The sequence below is a fragment of the Acanthochromis polyacanthus genome, chromosome 7 (genome assembly GCF_021347895.1).
Source record: "Acanthochromis polyacanthus isolate Apoly-LR-REF ecotype Palm Island chromosome 7, KAUST_Apoly_ChrSc, whole genome shotgun sequence".
Lineage (NCBI taxonomy): Eukaryota > Metazoa > Chordata > Actinopteri > Pomacentridae > Acanthochromis > Acanthochromis polyacanthus.
In genome coordinates this window covers 14,968,892-14,989,079 of record NC_067119.1, presented here as the reverse complement: position 1 = coordinate 14,989,079, position 20,188 = coordinate 14,968,892, and the positions used below count along the sequence as shown (strand labels likewise).

General features: G+C 40.4%; 1 protein-coding gene across 1 annotated transcript in view; it reads right to left on the bottom strand.

Annotated features, from left to right (window-relative positions):
• fbxl17 (F-box and leucine-rich repeat protein 17) overlaps nt 1-20,188 on the bottom strand; it is a 229,680-nt gene that overhangs the window by 55,646 nt on the left and 153,846 nt on the right. Inside the window, exon 9 of the mRNA XM_051950940.1 lies at nt 14,891-14,967. Coding sequence (XP_051806900.1) covers nt 14,891-14,967 — 77 coding nt within the window. The remainder of the gene's footprint in view (nt 1-14,890; nt 14,968-20,188) is intronic.

The window sequence follows — 20,188 nt, the reverse complement described above, 5'->3', positions numbered from 1 at the left end:
CATCATCTATACGCCACTTAATCCTCATTAGGGTCACATAGGGAGGAGGGAGATGAAACCTATCCCAGCTGACTTATGGTGAAGGCAGGGGAGACCCTGGAGAGGTTGCCAGTCTGTCACAGGGCTACATATACAGACAAACAATCCCCCTCGCATTCACACTTACGGGCAATTTAGAATAATCAATTAACCTCAGCATATTTTTGGACTGTGGGAGGAAGCCGGAGTCCCAGAGAAAACCCACACATGTACAGGGAGAACTTGCAAACTCCATGCAGAAAGATCCTGGGAAGGCCGGGACATGAACCAGGGATCTTCTAGCTGCAAGACGAAAGTGCTAACCACCATTCCACTGTGCAGTCTGAACAACAGCATGCTTGCTGCTATTAACTTATAGTAGATTGATGTTACTTAAAATAATCTGACACACAACAACACAACCTTGAGCTATTACAAGAAATCTGGCAAAAAAAGAGAGCTGACATTGTTGAATTTTTAAAAATATTTTACATGTTTGTAAATTCTTTAATTGCTAATCGTAAGTCTTGTCACACATTTTGAAAAGACTGCACCCTGAGTTTTAGCAAGAGTCAGTGAATGCATCCTGGATGCAAAGATAAATTTGGAACAGTTACTTAACCACTTGTTACAGTAAAGTAGGCAGCTAGGTTCATTTGTTTTCATTTCTGATGTTATCGATATGGTAAATTATAGCTCCATAATGACTATTTTTCTATAAGTTTCAGTTTAGTCTGTTACCCCTTAGTTGATTCATGTAAATTATCATTTTCCTCCAATAAAGCAAAATGACTGTTTCATTTCACTTTAATTTGGACAGACTGCATGCAATGCAAACAAAGGTTTACATATAAAACTGTCGGGTTAAACTAAAAACTCCAACAGGATAACAATATTAGGGCTTATTATATCAGCTGTGGAGATTCAAAGGGTTTCTATTAAACCCTTTAGCAAAGTGCAAAAGTTTGCTCTGTATAATAAACATGAAACACGGAAACAGTGAATATTTAACTAGCACAGACAAGCTAAAGCCACTCCTTTTATTTTGTAATCATTCTCTGCACCAAATACTGCGTGTGTTTCTCACCAGGCGCTAATGATTTCCGCAATGCTGCTATAGTATGTCACTGAAACTCGACACAATGTACAAACCACCTTTTTGTGTCACGATCATTTCAAGTGCACTCATACTTGCAATCAATAGGGTCTTTTGAAACTTGGACAGAACCAAGTCGGACTTTGCTGCCGTCACCAACGTCTAAAATTGCAGTGCTTGCAACAACTGCACAGAGATACCAAAGAAAAAGATTTGTTATAATGATTTTGAGTAAAAGAAAAGCATGCATCGGTTAAAAGTATCGATGTCGATGCATTTACAGAATTGTGCCAAAGAGTCATGGTTAATTATACTTTTAACATCAGCACAAAGATCCGACAAAAGAAAAAAATCCACTGTCAAAAGAGCTGACATTTATAAGTTTCAGTGGATACATGCACATTTCTTTGGAGATCAGACTAAAAAGGTGACTGTTGATTATATTTCAAAAGGCATTTATTAAGTCTCAAAAGTGAAGAAGACATATCAATTAAAGAGCATACCCTCCAGCAAAAACAGCCCGTGACATTTTCATACTGTTCCATGATCTTTCTGCTTCGTGCCTTTTCAAAAATCTAAAACTACAGTATCTTACTAAAATGGCTACATTGAATATCTAGGTTTTTTGTCTGCTTTGATTGACTCTAGACTGTTCCTTGGTGCTTCGCAGACTCTTTTGTACCATGAACCACCTAGTCAGATAAACTAAGATGTCAGAAAACACCAAAGGGCCAAAGAATGTAATTACTTTTACATGAAATAAAGATGGCACTAGTGCAGTAATACTTGATCTTAAACGTTATATCTCATCCCTTTGCACAGCTGAACCCTTCAGGATGGTTTGCAGACATCCTTGTACTGGAACGCTACTTCGGCAGACTTAGAGTAGGCGGTTATTAGCTGTAGCATTTTAAGATTTGTTTATGGCTTAATACATCCTTTTGTGTTGATATTTGCATCTCTTACATTCCAGCACAGTTCATCAGTCAACAGATATGTGGTAAAACAGATTCGTTAGAAGCAAGGAAAAAGTTCTTAAGCACTGACAAATTACTGTAGTAAAGCTCAGCAGTACTTTATAAATCCTTGCTTGTGGCATTTATGCAATAAAATGCAGCTGCTTTATGATTCAGATCTACAAATGTTTATGTAAATATGATAATTGTCCTGATCTTAAAGAAAGCCCACATCTAGGTGTTTATAAATTGTGTTACCGACAACGTCTTCATTTTGTAGGGCTTCTGTAATTGTAAGGAAAGCTGCACAAATGCTGGAAAGTTAGGAAAATATCAAACTGAAACAAAAAAATCCAGACAAAAAGAAGCAAAAACTGATTAAAGCAAGCAAGCAGCATTGGTAATGCCGGGCCAAAAGGATGGAAAAGAAATAAAGAACACCCGTGTTCAGTAAGTAGGCATTTCCCTAAGGCTCTGCTAAACTAGAGCTAACTATAGAACCCACAGCAGGGTGTTTTAACTATTAAACACTCCCAAATCTGGTCAGCAACATACATCAACACCCACGTAACCGAGTGGACAGCTCCATTCACACCTTAGAGAGATGAGGAGGATGAGGAGGAGCAGGAAGATGAGGAGCGAGGGGCAGAGGAAGAGAGCAAGACAGTGTGGGAGAGGAAGGAGGAAAGGCAGCAATGCAGGAGAAAATAAAACGAGATAACCACAGTGAGGAAGAGGAGCCTCTAAGTCATTACAGCAATACTGAGCATTTTACACCTGTCCACGGGCTGTATCAGAGCTACTCAGAGGCTACAGCACAGTGGATGTGATGCTGCCTCTGGGGAAATACTTGTCATATCCACACACACACGTACACACAATGGAACTAATAAGAAAAATAAGAAAATGCAATGTCTCACTTCTATAAACAAATTCCTTATAGCCAGCAATAACAGGGACATCTTCTGCACACTTACACAGCTTGGTGTTATTGAGTCCCAAGGGCACACTTAAAGTACGCTGTTATTAGGAACTACAGGGCTGAGGAAAAGAGGGAGACATCGTGCGAGTGAGATGGAGATAGAACAAATGGAGCATTTATATCAAAGCTTCATAAACACACATGGGGCCTTTTGTTACTAAAGCTACCTCTATCTAGAATGGAAACATTGTTGTCATCTGCCAGCTCATAGATACATGATTGCGCCCCTTTGGCAGCGCACACGCACATAATCAGAGGGCCACGTACATCTGTGTACACAGAGACACACATTTACATATAAATCTGTATATAAGCACACACACCCACGTCATTTCAATCCTTCTCCTCCACAGACTTAAGCCTAAAATAGCAGAGGCTTAAGCTACCCCCCTCATCCACCCCAAAAGAAAGTTACGGCAAAGTGTGTGCGTGTGTGTGTGTGTGTTGAAATTTGATAGTGCGAGTGAAGGAAGATATTAGCATGAGCTCAAAAGTGCATCTATAATACTGTCTGTGTGATTGCGTCTGTGTGGGTAAATGCAAACGAGGCTTGCCTGGCTGTAATCCCCTAAGCAAGGGTGTGTGTGTGAGTGTGTGTGTGAGGGAGAAAGTGTGTGTGTGACCAGTAAGATGGTAGACAGTGTAAGCCCGAGCCTTCACAGCTTAAGCTCCCCTCACTTTTCTCCCCCATAAGGCAAACAGTGGATAGACCACAGGGCTTAGCGGGAGAAAGAGGAGGAGAGGACAATATATGGAAACTAATTCAATTTCAGCCTCTTTGCACTGCTCCCCAATCTGCAAATACCACCAAAGGCTGATGTAAGGAAATGGAAATCTCAACTTATATACTACACACTGTGAAGAACCTGTAGATTGGAACCCTATATAAGCGTACTAATGCACTTGAGCGGCGGTCATATAGCTAAATGCCTTCCCTCTGTGTAGGTTCAAGTCCAAGCTTTCAAGCCGTTTCTGCTCCCTCTTTACCCGTCACCCTCTCAGTTTACCTGTATATCATCTAATGAACTTTCCAAACTTGCAAACGGTGGGAAAGTGGTCGTCTTTCTTATTCCTGTACAGTAAGGCCGCCTTGGAGTTTCCATAACCAGAGCCAAACCTTTTTCTTACAAAAGTGATGTATATTTTAAGGGTTTTACTTATTGTACTTTTATAGTCATTTAAACAAAATATGAACTTTAACACCAACCAGTTAATTTCAAATAGACTCCCACATACTGAGTAACTCCCAAAAATACATTCATTCACACAGTTTCGGTGTGAAGCCAAGGAGAAGTAATGGTAAGTAGGGAGCAGCTGTAACTACCTCACTTTCATGTACAACAACTTATTTCAGTAATTTCAGTAATGCATTGAACCTATATCTTGCAGCTTAAGGCACGGCCGTTTTTATGTTATGTCTTTTTATCTGAGCAATATCACACAAGAATTTCCTGTAGGATTAATAAAGTTTTTTTTTTAAAGTTATCTTACCTCTTACCACTGCAACTAATCAACGGTCCCCATGTACTTGCCCTGTAAAGGTCTAACACCAAAACATGACAAATTAATGTATTTTTTGCAAATTAGGCAGGAGTTTGAAACTTTTAGAAATCTATCCTGTACTCACCTGTCTCATGCAGTAGATGTGAGAAGAGTTTGTTTGCCATTAATACCAACAAATGAACCCATTTTTGTCGTTTTAAACAAAATTCAGGTGCACCAGTTTTGCAAAGGTCGGTGCTGTCTTCATTTAACCACAAATTGAAAACTGAGGTTTTAGACTGAGTCACATCATCTGTAGAGATTGTGATGCTCTTGTGCATCACTTTTTCTTGGCAATTTACAGGCTAAATGATAATTCAACAGTTAGCTGAACTGATAATGACAATGATTATTAGGTGCAGTCACTGACAACACAGAACAAGCATCAGAGCCCAGTGATTTAGCATTCAGGTGGTCTTGCAGCAGCAGTAAAGTCCAGCTCCGAGCGTGTCATAATGCCGGTTGTTTTCCCCAGGGCTAAAGTACTCCCATTGATTTGCAGAGATAATAACCCACTTTATGAGTCTTTGCCTTCTCTATGTCCAGTAGCCTCGCGCCACATATGTTACCGTCTTCCTCCTCCATCTCTCCATGTCTCCTACCCCTCAAGGAGAAAACGCACAGCTTATGAATTTTCCTGCTAGGTGCTTTTTTTTTTGTTTACTACTGCTCCATTGGTTTTTAGGGTCATGGAGTGATACAGAAAGGGGTCATGGGAGTTGGCTTATGGGCTTGGCTACCTCCAGTTCCATTGTTTCACGCTTAATGGAATTGATGTCAGAAAGATCACGCCTGGGTAAGCTCTTCTGTCAAGTTATGTTGTGATGGTTACACTCTTCAACATTTAAGGGGAATAGAAAATAATTTAACTCTTCAAAACCAAGGACCTCGACAGTCTAACTCAATAATAAACTAATATCCACAAACAACTGAGCTCAACAGTGATAAAAGAACTTAATGTGGCTCAATTGGATCTGTCCATCATTCAAGTGTAATATAATTTTTCAATCAATTTATAAATAAATGTAATAAAAATAGTTGTTTTGGCTCTGTTAATTGCTTGCAGCATTCTGATTTTGTGGTCTCCAAGTTGGAATAAAATAATTTTAACAGGCTAAAATAAAACTAAAAATGTCTTTACCAGTCACCAAGGTATAGAATAAATTAGTCCACGGTTGAAAAACACTATTATACATTACTGGGTCGTGGACATTAAAAAGTCCACCCCTGCTGACCAAGAAACCATAACTTTCTTCCTACTCAACACTCACGCATGTATACATACAGGAGTGATACAAAGAGACAAAGACTGTCTATTGACTTTCTCCTCTTAGCAGCCCACATAAATCTGCTGTACAGCTCTGCACATTTTAATCGACTGCTCTTAGAGTTACATTATTTACCTACTGAATGCCAGACAGAGAGGAGCAAACAAGCTATTACACTATCTAAGTTTACATCACATTATGTTTCACAGCACTTAGACTGTATGCTGGTGAATAACTGCTTAGTAAATAAAAAAGATGGAGGCAAAACACACAAAGGCTGGAAGCAAAAAGGAAAGACGGCAGAAGGAGATGGAAGCTGATGTATACCAGAGCCAGTGCAAAAGCTTTTAACACCTTTACTTTATCGCTGTGAGGTTTCATTATGATACATGTACAGCCGTGGAAAAAAATGATGCGACCACCCTTGTTTTTTTTTTCAATTTCATGTTCATTTTAATGCCAGCTACAACTGAAGGTAAATTTGTTTGGACAAATATAATGATAGCAACCAAAATGGCTCATAAGAGTTTCATTTAAGAGCTGATATCTAGCCATTTTCCATGCTTTTCTTGATTATAACCAAAATCACTTAAGTTCTTAAATCAAGAGCGATGGCATCGTACTGCCAAAAACAGTGCTTTTAGGCTTCCCATGTTTTCTTTTCTGTCTGTTTTAGTCAAATGATCCACACAGGTGTTAGTACTTGATTGCATAACCATTGTTTTTGATGAATGCAGCCATGCGTCTTGGCATGCTCTCCACCAGCTTCTGACATTGTTCTGCTGTCACAGCAGCCCAATCTTGTTGTACCAATTTGCTTTGTTTTTGGGTTCTCCATTTTGCATTTGATGATTTTCCACACTGTTTACAATTGGATTTAGATCAAACAAACATAAAATATGTTTGTTTGGGGGAAAAAGAAAAAAAAGAATCCGCACCAGAGTTGAGGGAGTTTAGGGGAGCGATTCTCATGGCTCCAATGTTCTGGTTCTCCATCCAGGTTTTAACTGACCTTGCCGTGTGGTAAGGGACATTGTCTTGTTGGAAAATCCGGTCCTTCAAGGCAGGATAGAGTTTTCCAGCTGATGGAAGAAGACTGCTTTCAAGAGTAGCCCTGTGCATGACATGGTTCATTCGCCCTTCACACAATTGCATTTGCCCTGTTCCACCCAAACTGAAACAACCCCAGATCGTCACTGATCCACTCCCATGTTTAACAGTAGGGTCAGACAATCTGGTTTGTAGCTTCTCCAGGCATCCTAACCAGTAAGTTGGCTGAAGTGGGCATCAACTGAAAATTGGATTAATCACTGAAGAGAACCTGAGCCCAGTCATCGACAGTCCAATCCTTGTAATCCCCAGCAAAGAATAATCAGACTTTCCTCTGCCTTTTGTTGATGAAGGAATTCTTCCGTGCCCTGTGTGACTTCAAACCAGCATCAAGAAGTCGGATTCAAACTGTCCTTGCCGAACAAGTCACATTTCTCCTCAGTGTTCACTCATTTTAAGGGCCCTGGAGGTCTGACAACGATTCCTCACATAGGAACGGAAGAGCGCATGGACATCTCGTGGGGTAGAAAGCAGTTTCCTGCCACGATCAGCTAGCATGTTGATGGTACTATGTTTGGCTTGTACATTCTTGGTGTAATGAACAGCTGTCTTGGAGATCTTCAGTTTTTTCGCTACCTGTCTCTCACTCATGCCATTGTCCAGCAGGGCCAAGATGGCTGCCTTTGTGACTTCACATAATTCTTTTGCTTTAGGCATTATCTGCGAGCTGACAACTTCTGAGTTGTGCCATTCCTTGAATGTAAGCAGAAAACCACTCTAAGCCTTTGCATGTACAATGCTGTTTATGATATGAAACAGCCTCTTATATACGCTGGGAATCCAATGAAGCTTAAGCATAGGACAAAAAGTATTATGGAATCGGCTGCATTTTTTTCATGTTCATTCTCTTCACGTAATATACCTTCAGTGGTACCAGGCATTGAAATAAACAAGAAATTGAAGAAAACAAGGGTGGTATCATAATTTTTTCCATGGCTCTATATAAAATAACTGAAGTCCTTGTGCTTAAGGTTTCAACGTACATAGATTCCACAAACTGTGCAGAAAAAAAGGTGAATGCTGGCTTGAGGTTAAAAGCTAGCACTGTAACTCTTGAGCTTAGAGGATACCCTAATGGTCTTATCATTCTATATATGGATCCATAACAATCACATGTCATTTTCATTGTCAGCAAGGTAGTTACCGCGCTGTTTCAGCTGCTTTTATGCTAAGTGTCCTCACCTTGTAAAAAGCACTACAATACTCCGGGGAGTGAGTGCGTATCAAAATTTCCCCAGCGGCAAGGAAAACCTGTTAAAGCACACCAAAGCTCACACAAAGACATGTAAACAAGCACAGTCACACAAATACACACACATCAGTAAATACGCACATACAGCCATACTTCATTCTTGAGGTTTCTGCTCAAGGGGAGGGGCACGGAAGCCCCATCTATCACCGCTCAGTGCGTTTAGAGTAAAGCATCTCAGATGAAAGCAAGAGCAGAAAGATGAATGGAAAGAGGGATGAGAGGAGAAAAGAGGAGGAAAGAGGGTTTGGTTTTGGGACAGAGCTGAAGGCAAAAAAAAAAAAAAGGGAAACGGGAGAAAAATTTAGATGCATGTTGACTATGTGAGAGCTACGAAGGGGGTGATCAAATAAGAGAATAAGACACTAAAAATTGAATGACAACAATAATCTCACAAGCTGACAGATGGGTAAATACAGATGGACACAACAATGAATTGCACAACTGAGTAGCTCAATCCTTCTTATACAACAACACAACACAATCACAACAGTCTGGATGACGAGCTGTCTTTGTGAAAATTTCTTATTAGGGGCAATATAGTTGCAAAGCAGGACAGGCTTCCTCACAAAGTACTTCTACCACTTTTAATTCCCAGTTCAAAGATTTTTAATGATATCCTTCATGTTGCTATGGATGGCCTTTAGAGACTCAACTGCCTTTAGAGTCAGATAGATGCACAAATTTATATGAAATTAATGCAGAACGTGGGAGTTAACTGATTTAAATACGGGATTTATAGTCAAATCTCTACAAAGCTTCATCTTTAAGCTTCCATTTGCTGTTAGTGGTGCACATAACAGAACTGTTTGTTGAGAGAATTTTGTGCCAATCTAACACTTAGAAGTGCTCAATATGTCACCTAACATAAATAAAAAAAATAAAAATGAAGAGGACTTTGACTTCCATCACTCCAGAAGCCTTAAATAATTCCTCCCATTTTGCAACTCTATACCAGCCCTACTTGAATTCCTCTAAAAGCAGACCAAAGCTTCTCCTTTTCTTCAGTCTTACTTGTATAAAGTCTCCCACAGGTGTCTCACTCGATCTTGTATTCGCACAGATGTACACAGGAGGCCATGACTGACACCGTAATGGATCGTGGGGAGGCGTGTGAGTGAAGGAGGAGAATTACCATATGTAAGGAACGGAGGTGCCAAGGTCTCTGTTTTTGTCTCTGGATAAAGCAGGGGGGGCTACACGGGACAAGATAAGCACAGGTAGACGTACACACACACACAGTGCAGACACACAAATGGGTGCATGTGAATGCAAAACACACACATGTAAGAGACAAAAAGGAGCTCAGAGACGATGAGACAGAGAGAAGACGAGAAGGTACCACTGTCTATCCAGGTGTGTTGAAGACACAGTATGGGCCACTGCTTGTGTATGGGTCAGTCAGTGAGGAGGAAAGTGGTGGTGTGGAGATCTGATTAGCACTGGGAGAGAGGCCGAGGAGGCTTTCTCATCAGGATCAGCTTTCAAACCAATGTTATAGTGGTACTTTTATTGCTGCGAAAGGAAATGGACAAACTTAGGCACTTATGTGTGCCTCAGGGAATAAAGAACTTTTTTAAAAAGTCATACAAATAGTGTGTTATGTCCTGAGATGTTTAGGGAACTGCATCACTCCATGGTGAGCAAACACAAGGTATCTTTCCAGTTACTAGAAGAGAAAGCAAGAATATACCAGTTTAAAATGTTACTTCCTTTGTCAATAATTCCTTTACATTATCTAAAGCAACTTCAGTTGACCCCCTCTTTCTCATGACATTTGGAGAGGCCTGTTTTTCTTTACTGTCATGTATGTCACTTTTTCTTTTTGTTGTTTTTTAATCAGCAACACAAGATTTTTTTTTTTGTTGTTGTTGTTCTGAATCCCACCATCTCCAGCTCTGTAACTGTAACTACCATAACCTGACATTTAAATAAATAATCACAAAATGTGCTGAAAAGTGTCTCTGCAGCTCTGGAAACCATAAGTGATAAGTGGCCACTTTGTAGATTAGGGGTTCTCAAACAAAAGGTCAAGACTCAGAATTGCTCTAAGGCTTGCAGCTGGAGAATCCCTATATGCAAGGATGACTTGTATTATCTAAACAACCTGGAGTCTCAGGATCATACTGAATGTTTTCCATATGGCTTCTCTTGTTTTTGGACATGAAGAAAAACGGTGCACTTCCTAATGTCTTATAAGTTGTGGGGATAGATATATCAATGAGTGAAGCATAAAATGCAAAAATAGGAGTAAAATAAGAATGAAACGGTGATGTACTATGGAAAACACAGTTAAAGTGTATTTTTCTTAATGTGTCTTTCTCTTAGTGTGGGAGTAAATTGCAGCTTCTGCACGAAAAATGTTCTGCTGTTTCAAAGATTTGGATTTCTGGACACATATTACAGTGTCGATAGACTACATGAGTGTGTGTGTGTGTGTGTGTGTGTGACGGGTGTTAATTGCTTTGGAAATGACATGAGAAAAACAAAATTTCCTCAAGAGATAGAAAGGACCACGTGTACTAAGATTAAATATCACACAGAAGCAAAACAGAGGAAATGTGGACAAAAAGCTTTTAGATGTGTAACTGAATCTTTCAGTGGTGCGCCCATTATTCATCATCAATCATAAGTTACAGGTGTGAAAACCCAGTGGCTAAAATGCATAAACCTCATGAAAAATGTTAATCATCGACTCCAGGTGTTTTAACAAGTCTCTATACTGCCTTGATTGCAAACAAAATGTTATTTAAGCTAATTGGCTTGATGTTCGCTGATGAATGAGAGAGAAGTAGAGGAAGTTTTTTTTTCCACAGCGCTAATAGTGCTTTCAGTGAGCTCATTACGCCAAAAATGCTCTATCCTCACTTTGTTTCCTCTTCCTCGCAAAATAATCTGCAAAACCATCTGCACAGGGAGTACAATTACATATTGCCAGTTTTCTTTTTCCGTCATCTAAACCTGTCTTTATGTTTCACTCTCTCTCTGTATCTGTCCTCGAAGCGCCTATAAAATCACACAGGAAGCAAGAGCTGGATAGGAAAAAACAGAACACTCAAACGTAAGAGGCTTGTGGACATCTCAAATGCACTCAGAGAAGCCATTAATAAAAATAATTAGCACAGGAGATGGGCAGGAAAAAAACGGAGGCCAGCTTGGCAGATGTAAAATCTCATTTCTGTTATTTAATTTATCAGAGACAGAAGCAGGAAATCCACCAATCATTGTGTTAGAACACAGAGTTCCAACAGCAGGCATCACTATCCTAGAAGGGCATGAACGTACACACAAACAAACACACACAAACCCTATCATCAGCCAAATAGGGTCGGAGGGGTCATTAGTGAAGGAGCAAGATCAGATATCACCAATTCATCTTGGTCACAATGATTAGAGAGACACTGGGAGAAAGTGGGGGATATATAAGGTGGTGGCTGTGTACATTCCAGGTTTAATGTACTATTGTGATCTTGGAGTCATTAATCAAACACCAGTAGACACACGCCCACATAATGTTTCACACAGTCGCAGACACAGTTGAGGTTCAGTTTCATTGAGGTCAAGGTGATTATTGTTACTGTAACTCACAGAAGTTGGCAGCAAACTGCAATGCATTTTGGAGAGTAACCATTTAAGCCTACACACATGAAATAATCAGAACTTCCTTGGGGAGGCTTCACACTATAAGTGCCTGACATTAAGGTTCCATATGGTGAAAAATCCATTTTAATTGTGTTTTCCGGTGGTTACAAACCTTGAGGTGTAAAATAAAAGCTGTGAAGATTTAAACATGTTTGCTTCTACCATTTCTCAACAGTCCCTCCCCTATAACCAGTTAGCCTCCCAGCTTTATAGGTGCTATGGTGACCAATAGTTGTCCAACTCAAGCAGAAACACACGGCGTTTTCTACCCGTAGGGGGGCAAGAACTGCAGTTGGTTTTCAAAGAAAAACACCTTGTTTAGAACAGCCATGAAACAAAGGGTCACACAGTTACGGTGAAAGGAACTGCATTTTTGTATTTTAAGCTGGAAAATGACATGGGACCTTTCAAATCCATATCTGTTGTTCCTATTTATTTAAACCACTACAGAATAGGCGAAATAGTATTAGTGGTCAGAAAAGAAGCCAATAGTTAGAGCTGTAAACTGCTGACTCTCTAAATGCAAACTTAAAACAGCACAAATCTAAAATCCAAACCATCATTCATATAATAATGTGGCTTGCCAATGGATCTGAATGGATCAGCATTATGGATGCATTTAGACAAACTAGCTTTCTGCACATCAAGCTGGTGTCCTATTCCAGAAAGTTGCTCACTGGGTGCACAGCTGGGCTGACTGAATCAAACAAAGATTCACTTCTTAGATGTGTGATGACACGTCTTTTTTGATTATTGTGCATGAGTATGGTCACCACATGTCCCAATCTGGGTTAGACAAGTTTTGTTCTAGTTCACTGCTCACTTTTTCTTTGCGTTGTTTTAACTATCTGAATCCCAACACCTACAGGAAGGTTTGAAGTGCATGTTGCCTTCACAATAAAAACAGGAAATTGTCAAAGGTTGAAGTAGAGCCATGTTTTCCCCAGTATTGCTAACACCTGTGGATACTTGGAAAAATGTTACAATGTTGATTACAGGTTTTTAAAAATTCTGTAAAATAAGTAAATAAATTGAACTATAGTTCCCCTTTTATATGACATATGGTATCACAACTGTGGCAAACTACATAGAAAGGATTTTTGAGTTCTGACTACTTCTAGCAACGGCTGTGCTGTTTCCAGAAGCAGAAGTTTATATTGCAGTGAAAGATGAAACCAGTGAGCAAAAAAAATGTAGCAGGAGCAAAGAACACCCATAAAAACTGCTTAGGGTTCAGAGGGTTAAGAAGAATTATCCACCTACACAGCTAAAAACAAGTGAAAAAGTTGGCAAGAGAAACAAAGACAGTGAAAGTGAGGGAAAACAAGTGCAACTGCAACAAATGAACAGTAATAAACGTGTTCAAGCAGAGGAATACATTGGTCTGTGGCCCACATCATGCACTGATATGTAAAGACTAGACCACAACCACATCAAGTTCATCTGTACATCACTGTTCCACATATGTCTCTATGGCTTATGCAGGCCCACAACAAAATCAGATGCTGGCTCAGCCTAATCTCTCTAAGCTGTCGAGAAAACAACACGGGACGAACAAGCAGAAGGCTTGTTGCTCTCTTATTCCAATATTCCCTTTGTGCATTTTTTCAATAGACTAATTATTCAGACAACAGCAAGCCGCAAAACAAACAGCTGAAGCAATATCAGCTAACAGACAACCGGTCTGAAACCACCGAAAGCTAAGAACTAAAGAACTATCAAAAGCACAGATTACTTACTTTTTTAAGTTCAATAGTGAAATAAACTCACCCTAAGCAACAAACAATACAACCCCATGGGACAAACCAGCAGAAGGCCCACTTGTTTACTATCTCATTTGTCCCTTTGTGAAGTTTTGAATAGGTAATTTATTCTGACAATGCCACATTAACATAATACAAAAACAAGAGAGAAAAGGCAGACACCCTCATTTTTTGAAAGTAAATGGGACTTATTTAAACTAAAAGTCAAATTAAACTTCCCCAGACAATCACACTCAACCAAACATGCTTCATGGCTGATCGATTTTTGTTTTGGCACAATGGAAATGAGCGCGTTTTGATTTGCAAAGATAATAAGAAATAATACAACGGCAAAAAACACGATTTTTAAATTCTAATGTGTTGAATACTTCTTGAAAAGTAGATCCTCAAAACCAGTACTTGACTACACAGCTGGGAGTGCTATTTGAGGATTTTGAAGGGTACACACACACACACACACACACACACACACACACACACACACACACACACACACACACACACACACACACACACACACACACACACACACACACACACACACACACACACACACACAATGGTACTGGAACAGCAAAACAGACAAACACTGACACACAAAGAATCAAATAATTCATGCAAGCAGTGTTAGTCAGCATTGCTTCAGCGCCGTAGAACTCCTACTGTGTATTGTACTGTAGCTGATGAAAGACTCGGATATTCTGCAAAACATATGGCAGAAGAGAATCAAGCGACGAAGCAAGGTAGTGTAAACAAAATAAAAAGAGGAGATGATGCTGGAGGGATATAAAAGCTGCCTGCCGGTATGCTGGGAAGCAAAACACCATGTATGTCTCCTGTCAGACAATATAAACACCTCTAATCCACAAACACAAGCTAACGCATAGAAATCCTGCCAGTAGGAGCCGTCACATACGTCACATGAAACACTGTTCCTCCACAAATCGCAATATTCAACTTCTCACAAAGCTAAACTCAAAATCCGGCCTTCAAGTAGCAGCCCGAATGGTTCACTTACAAAGACGTGGCTTGAAGTTAAACCTCTGGCTACGTCGATGGGTAGCACAGAGCAGATCCGGTGAACTTCACTTACTTCTGTGTGGAACTTTTCAATAATATTTTTACTGTTTGCAAGTGTCACAAGGGGCGAGCTGTAAAAATCAAATGAGTCCTGAATCATGGTAGCGAATGTGGGCAATAATGATTGTGATAATAATGTCGGAGGTTGACTGCAACAAAGGGACAGTGATTGAAAGTATCCTACCGTGGTCTGTGATTTTACAAGACACGAGATAGAGCTCCTTCAGACTTCTCCCTTCCTTGGCAATGATTTCCACACACCTAGAGAGAGGAAGGAAAAAAAGAACAAATGTTTAAACTGTCACCTGAGGCACAAGTACGCGGCGTATCTTGTGTTTCACTTCTGCTTGAAGGCAGTTTTGACCCGTCTCAAGAACAACGCAACGCACGCACACACTCCCTCTCGTTTACCCTCACACACACTCGGGACTACAGTATTCCACAGTAAAGGTTAAACAGTGCTGCTGCAGGGTCATAACTGTTAACATATTCTGCCTCTGCTTCTTTTTACACACGCATTAATAATTAAACACCTGATCTGATTAAAGAAGCATGCACCAACACAGCAGGACTGTGTGTGTGTGTGTGTGTGTGTGTGTGTGTGTGTGTGTGTGTGTGTGTGTGTGTGTGTGTGTGTGTGTGTGTGTATTTGTGCTTATGGGCGCGTGCACACGCTCACACATTAATTGCGAGCTCGCTCACTTCAAAGAGGGATATCTGCATTCAGCCCAATGCCTGAACCCAAAGGACCGGCGCAGTGTGTGTGTGTGTGTGTGTGTGTGTGTGTGTGTGTGTGTGTGTGTGTGTGTGTGTGTGTGTGTGTGTGTGTGTGTGTGTGTGTGTGTGAGAGAGAGAGAGAAAGTATACACCAGGGAGGCCCAAGGGGAAGATCAGAGTATCTGTATCAAATGATTCTCTTTAAATGCCTCTAATGAGAGGAGTGCGTGCAACAACTAGATTTTGATCAACGCATTTGACCTATTAACCTTCAGGAGAAAATGTTTTGATCTTTATGCTGGTGTTCCGTCATGAAAATTTATGAGATTAAAAAAAAAAAGACAAGCACGCAGACACACACACTCTCGTGGTGGTGGTGTTGAGCTGCCTGCTGTTAAAGAGCTTCATGTAGAGGAGAAGCATGGCAACAATACTGGGGTATTTGTAGTGGTGAGCTCTTTAAGAATACACACACTATGACTGACAACTGAAGGGATATTCTGAAATGTATTGCTCATATTCGCTCACTATCCACTGGCTTATCTCAACATAGGCCATGCAGGACTTGTTGAGAGAATTTAAGCTTCGTTTCGTTCATGCCGTTTATGCCGCATCCTCACTATCTGGCAAACTGGGGTGAAAATAGGATGCAGACCGACAGGGGAATGCAGGATGGCAAACATTTCCGCTTGATTTGTGTCTTTGGTCCAGGATTCATTTAAGGTTGCAGAATTCATGGGTGTCACTCGATGTGTGATATATCACACCGCAGGATCAAGAAACAAAAGATGGCAGCGAGAGAAAAGTTGAAATGTGTGTCATATTTCTAAAATCCTTATTTCTGAGGGGAGTCAAAGCTGTTAAAATGTGCACTGGCCTATCTGCTTTAGTTCAGTGGAGTGCATCTTCATATTTCGCCTTTTCTATTACATTTTTGTTGCAGTGGTCCTGCGAGCCTCTCCGTGTTATCAAGTTGTCTTTTTCTCACTTTTTCATTCTGCCTTCCCACCTCTGCCTGTTTATTTTTTCACTCTTTCTTTCAATCTTGCCTTGCTTTTCCGTTCCACCACTTCTTTTCTCTGTCTGTAGCTCACAACATGATGTGTGGAAGAAAATTTTTTTTTTACTCCAAAGCAGAAAAAGACCTGTTGCAAGTCGAGAAATCAGACGCAAACGTGTGCTGTGGCCAGCCCTAGATTAGATTTAGTTAAGTCCACAGGGTCACAATATGATGCTCTGTGTCTTGGGGCTACGGCATTAGAGCTGCTAATGAACGAATGCACTGGGAAGCGATGGTGAGGAAACAAATGAAAAGAAAAAAAGCAATCCAGGGATGCTGCGACGAAGGCCGAGGCGAAGTGCATCCTCTGGGAGCTTGTTACACTGTGCCCTGGTCCCCAGGGTCAGAGCAAAAGCAATTAGATCAGACATCAATGAATGTGGGAGGGAGCATGGAGAGATGGAAGGCGAGTACAGCAGGAAGCAGAGTGAGTAGAAATCTCTATAAAGCAGCTGTGGGGATGCGAAGGGAGAGCGGCAGAGCTGGAGGAACTGCGGAGAAAGAGAAGAAAGAAGAAGAGGCTATTAACAAGGCCAGAGTGAGGTAAAATGACAGGATGTAAGACAGCAGAGAAGACAAGGTAGGATGGAACAGTAGGTGTGGGAAGTGATGGCTAAGGCATGGTTCACGCCACATGAAAGGCCTTCAAGAGGCAACAAGCCTCATCCGGACCCCCACTAGGCTCAGCGGACATGAATTAGTGATCTGATCTCTTTCAATAATGTACAGAGCCTGTGACAAAGGCCTGAGCTGGATATGGTGTGCATACTGAGCAGTCTCATAGAGGCAGCACCCCAAGAGATCACTCTCACGGAGCGAGTCAACAGCATTTGCAAGGTGGTTGAGCTGCAAGAGCTGCTGGTGATGCTGGAAAAGTGAGAGACGGGGAGCGAAGAGAAAAAAATGATGGGTTCGTAGAAAGAAAAACACATTGGAGGAGGGTGGTTGAAAAGATGAGGAGAGCAGAAGAAAATGAAGGTGGGATGACAACAGGATGACACGGCCGATGGAGTCATGTGGGACGGAGGATTAGGAAAAGAGGTGAAGTGGGAGGTGAACTGATTGGAATACAGTGATGAGAATACAGTGTGAGATGTAGGAATAGAAATACGGCTAAGGAAGAAAAACGAAGAGTCGACGAAGGAAATGTGTCAGAAATTTGGAGAAAGTCGGGAAAAAGTGAAACAAAGTCGTAAAAATGAGAAGACAGCAGACAACACAAGATGACAAAATAAGCGGTGAAGTGGGAGGGAGGTTAATGAAGTGACTTTGAACAATATGAAGAAAATAAAAGGCAAAAAAAAAGCGCAACAAAATAAGATGTGAATAAGATTAGGAAGTCAAACATGTTGTCTTTGCTACCACAACGGGTGAATGATGCTTTTAGAGTATCATTGATGCATTTAAAAAATAAACAAATAAAAATCCAGAGAAAGCATTTTGTTATGTTGCAGGCTAATACGCAGCTCAAGGACAGTTTTTTTTGTTCCCCAATAAAATGACGATAAAACAGTTTCCATGACAACTAAGTACTGCATGTGTAAGCGATTAGTGTAACCAGCAGGCAGGAGGGGATAGAGGACCAAAGGGACTGAGAACATCAGGGGTCAGCGTGTGGCTTACTGTCACTGTGCCGGCAGCACAAACAGCTAGAGGTAAACAATAAAACTGTCACTTGGCTCTCTATCTCATTCTTACAGTCGCACACAAACAAAACTTTGCTTCCTTTCTCGGTGTACCAAGGATTTGGGAGAAATTTCTCATCCCTGAATGAAAAGTCACACACACATGTTCCATCTAAATTGAATTACTGGACCCATACCAGTGGACCTGGAGGACGTTGCTTAACCCCTGAAACATCTTTTATATTTAATTTTGCTTTCCTGCCAGCCAGCTAACGCTGCCTGCCAAAGAATGCAGTCTTTGTTCGATGCTGCTGAAGGAAAGGAAGCTGAATCATAGTTTAAAAAAAAGAAAAAGAGGAGTTGTTGATATAATACATCTTCCACCTGAAAGAGAGAAAACGGTCTGTAACGCCATTACTGAGCCAATATTCTGTTGCATGGTCCTAAGTAACAATTAAATAATCTGCACCCAAAAAAAGTTAAAGAACTAGATGCAGCTTTATTTTTTTCGAATCACTAGAAGGAGAATTTTTAAAAAAAACACCGCTGATATTTAATCACTCTTCCCTTGGAACTTCTAAGACGAAAACTCAATTATGTTACTTTGAAACCATGGTAACTACATCATCGCTTACTTATCTTGTGATTAACGAAAGCATTTTCCAGGGTCTTTACATGTAAATGAGGCTCAAAGGTTTGACAAGCTAAGCAGTGCAGATTAAGGTGAAAATGCCACTGGCCGAGGGGCTTCACTGTTTTTTTTTACACACTCATATTTTACATCCAGGAATTAAATTTGCTCTCAGACCAGATTTCCCCAACCTCTGCTCACAGGCACTTTAACTCCCTGAAAAATATTTGAGGCTTTTTTGGCAGTGTCATTAACGCAGATTTCTAAAAAAGGTAAACAAATTAAACACACTCCATCTTATTAAAACGGAATTCATATGCTTTGAATATCATGATAATTAAGTGTTTTTAATAACCGAGAAGCTGCTGAATAACAACAGGGAAATAACATACCAGCAGGATTTAATCATATCAGTAGTATACTGAAGGTTAGGAAAATGGACTTCCAAGTCAAGGCTGAGGTAGTGAAGCAGGTTCCTCTTCAACTTCATCCTTACAGCTTGCAGCTCTAATCATTCAGTATAAAAAAAAACAACCAAAACACACTAGCAAAGCCTTTCAGAAATCACTCTCTGTAAAATGGGCATTTTGCAGCCTTGACCAGTGTTTGAAACATGAAAGAAAACACAGAGGATTAGCACTTAACCAGCACTACTCTGCTTCTATCTGAGCTCTATATATTGTGTGTAAAGCTCTTCTGTAGTGTCCCTTGACTGTATTTTATGTGTGTGAGTGCACACGAGTGTGCGTTTTGTCATACAATCAGAGGTTAAACGTCGACAAAGCCTAGTGTTCAGCCTTTAATCCGGGATCACTGCTCGATCAGACCTAATCTCTCCTATGAGCATGCTGCAATTGCCTTACTGTCAAGTAAGTGGCAGAAAAGATTATTTAAGCTCTATATTGTGCACTGTGTGCTATCTTTTTCTTTATTTTAAACTTTTTGTTATTTAGTTTGCAAGTGGCATCCTGGAAATTAACATTTATCAATATTCAAGTACAATACGTGGTGTTTTCAGTCACACGACTGCTATTAGCGTCACATTCATCAGTGGAAAAGGATGGAAATTTTGCATATTATAATAGACTTTACAGTAAAGATATTTGGTTTGTTTTCTAAAATACAAAGCTAAGACACCATTGTGACCACGAAAAAGAAACTTTGTTTTGGTTTCACTACTTTTCGAATCAGGAATTTTGTCAAACAAGCGAACAAAAATATTCAGTTCATTCAGTGTGTTCATAATTTTGCACATTTTTTCCACATAAAGCGACCGCGATAACACATGTGTCCTCTGGCTTAAAATTCACTTTTGTTATAAAAACGGTGTCTGTAGCACACACTGTAGGAGACTCCCAAACGTACCGAGTCCAGCCACCTTATTGTCCACACACAGCACACTGAACAGTGTCTACAGCAAGGCTCAATAAGACGATGCAGGGGGGGAAA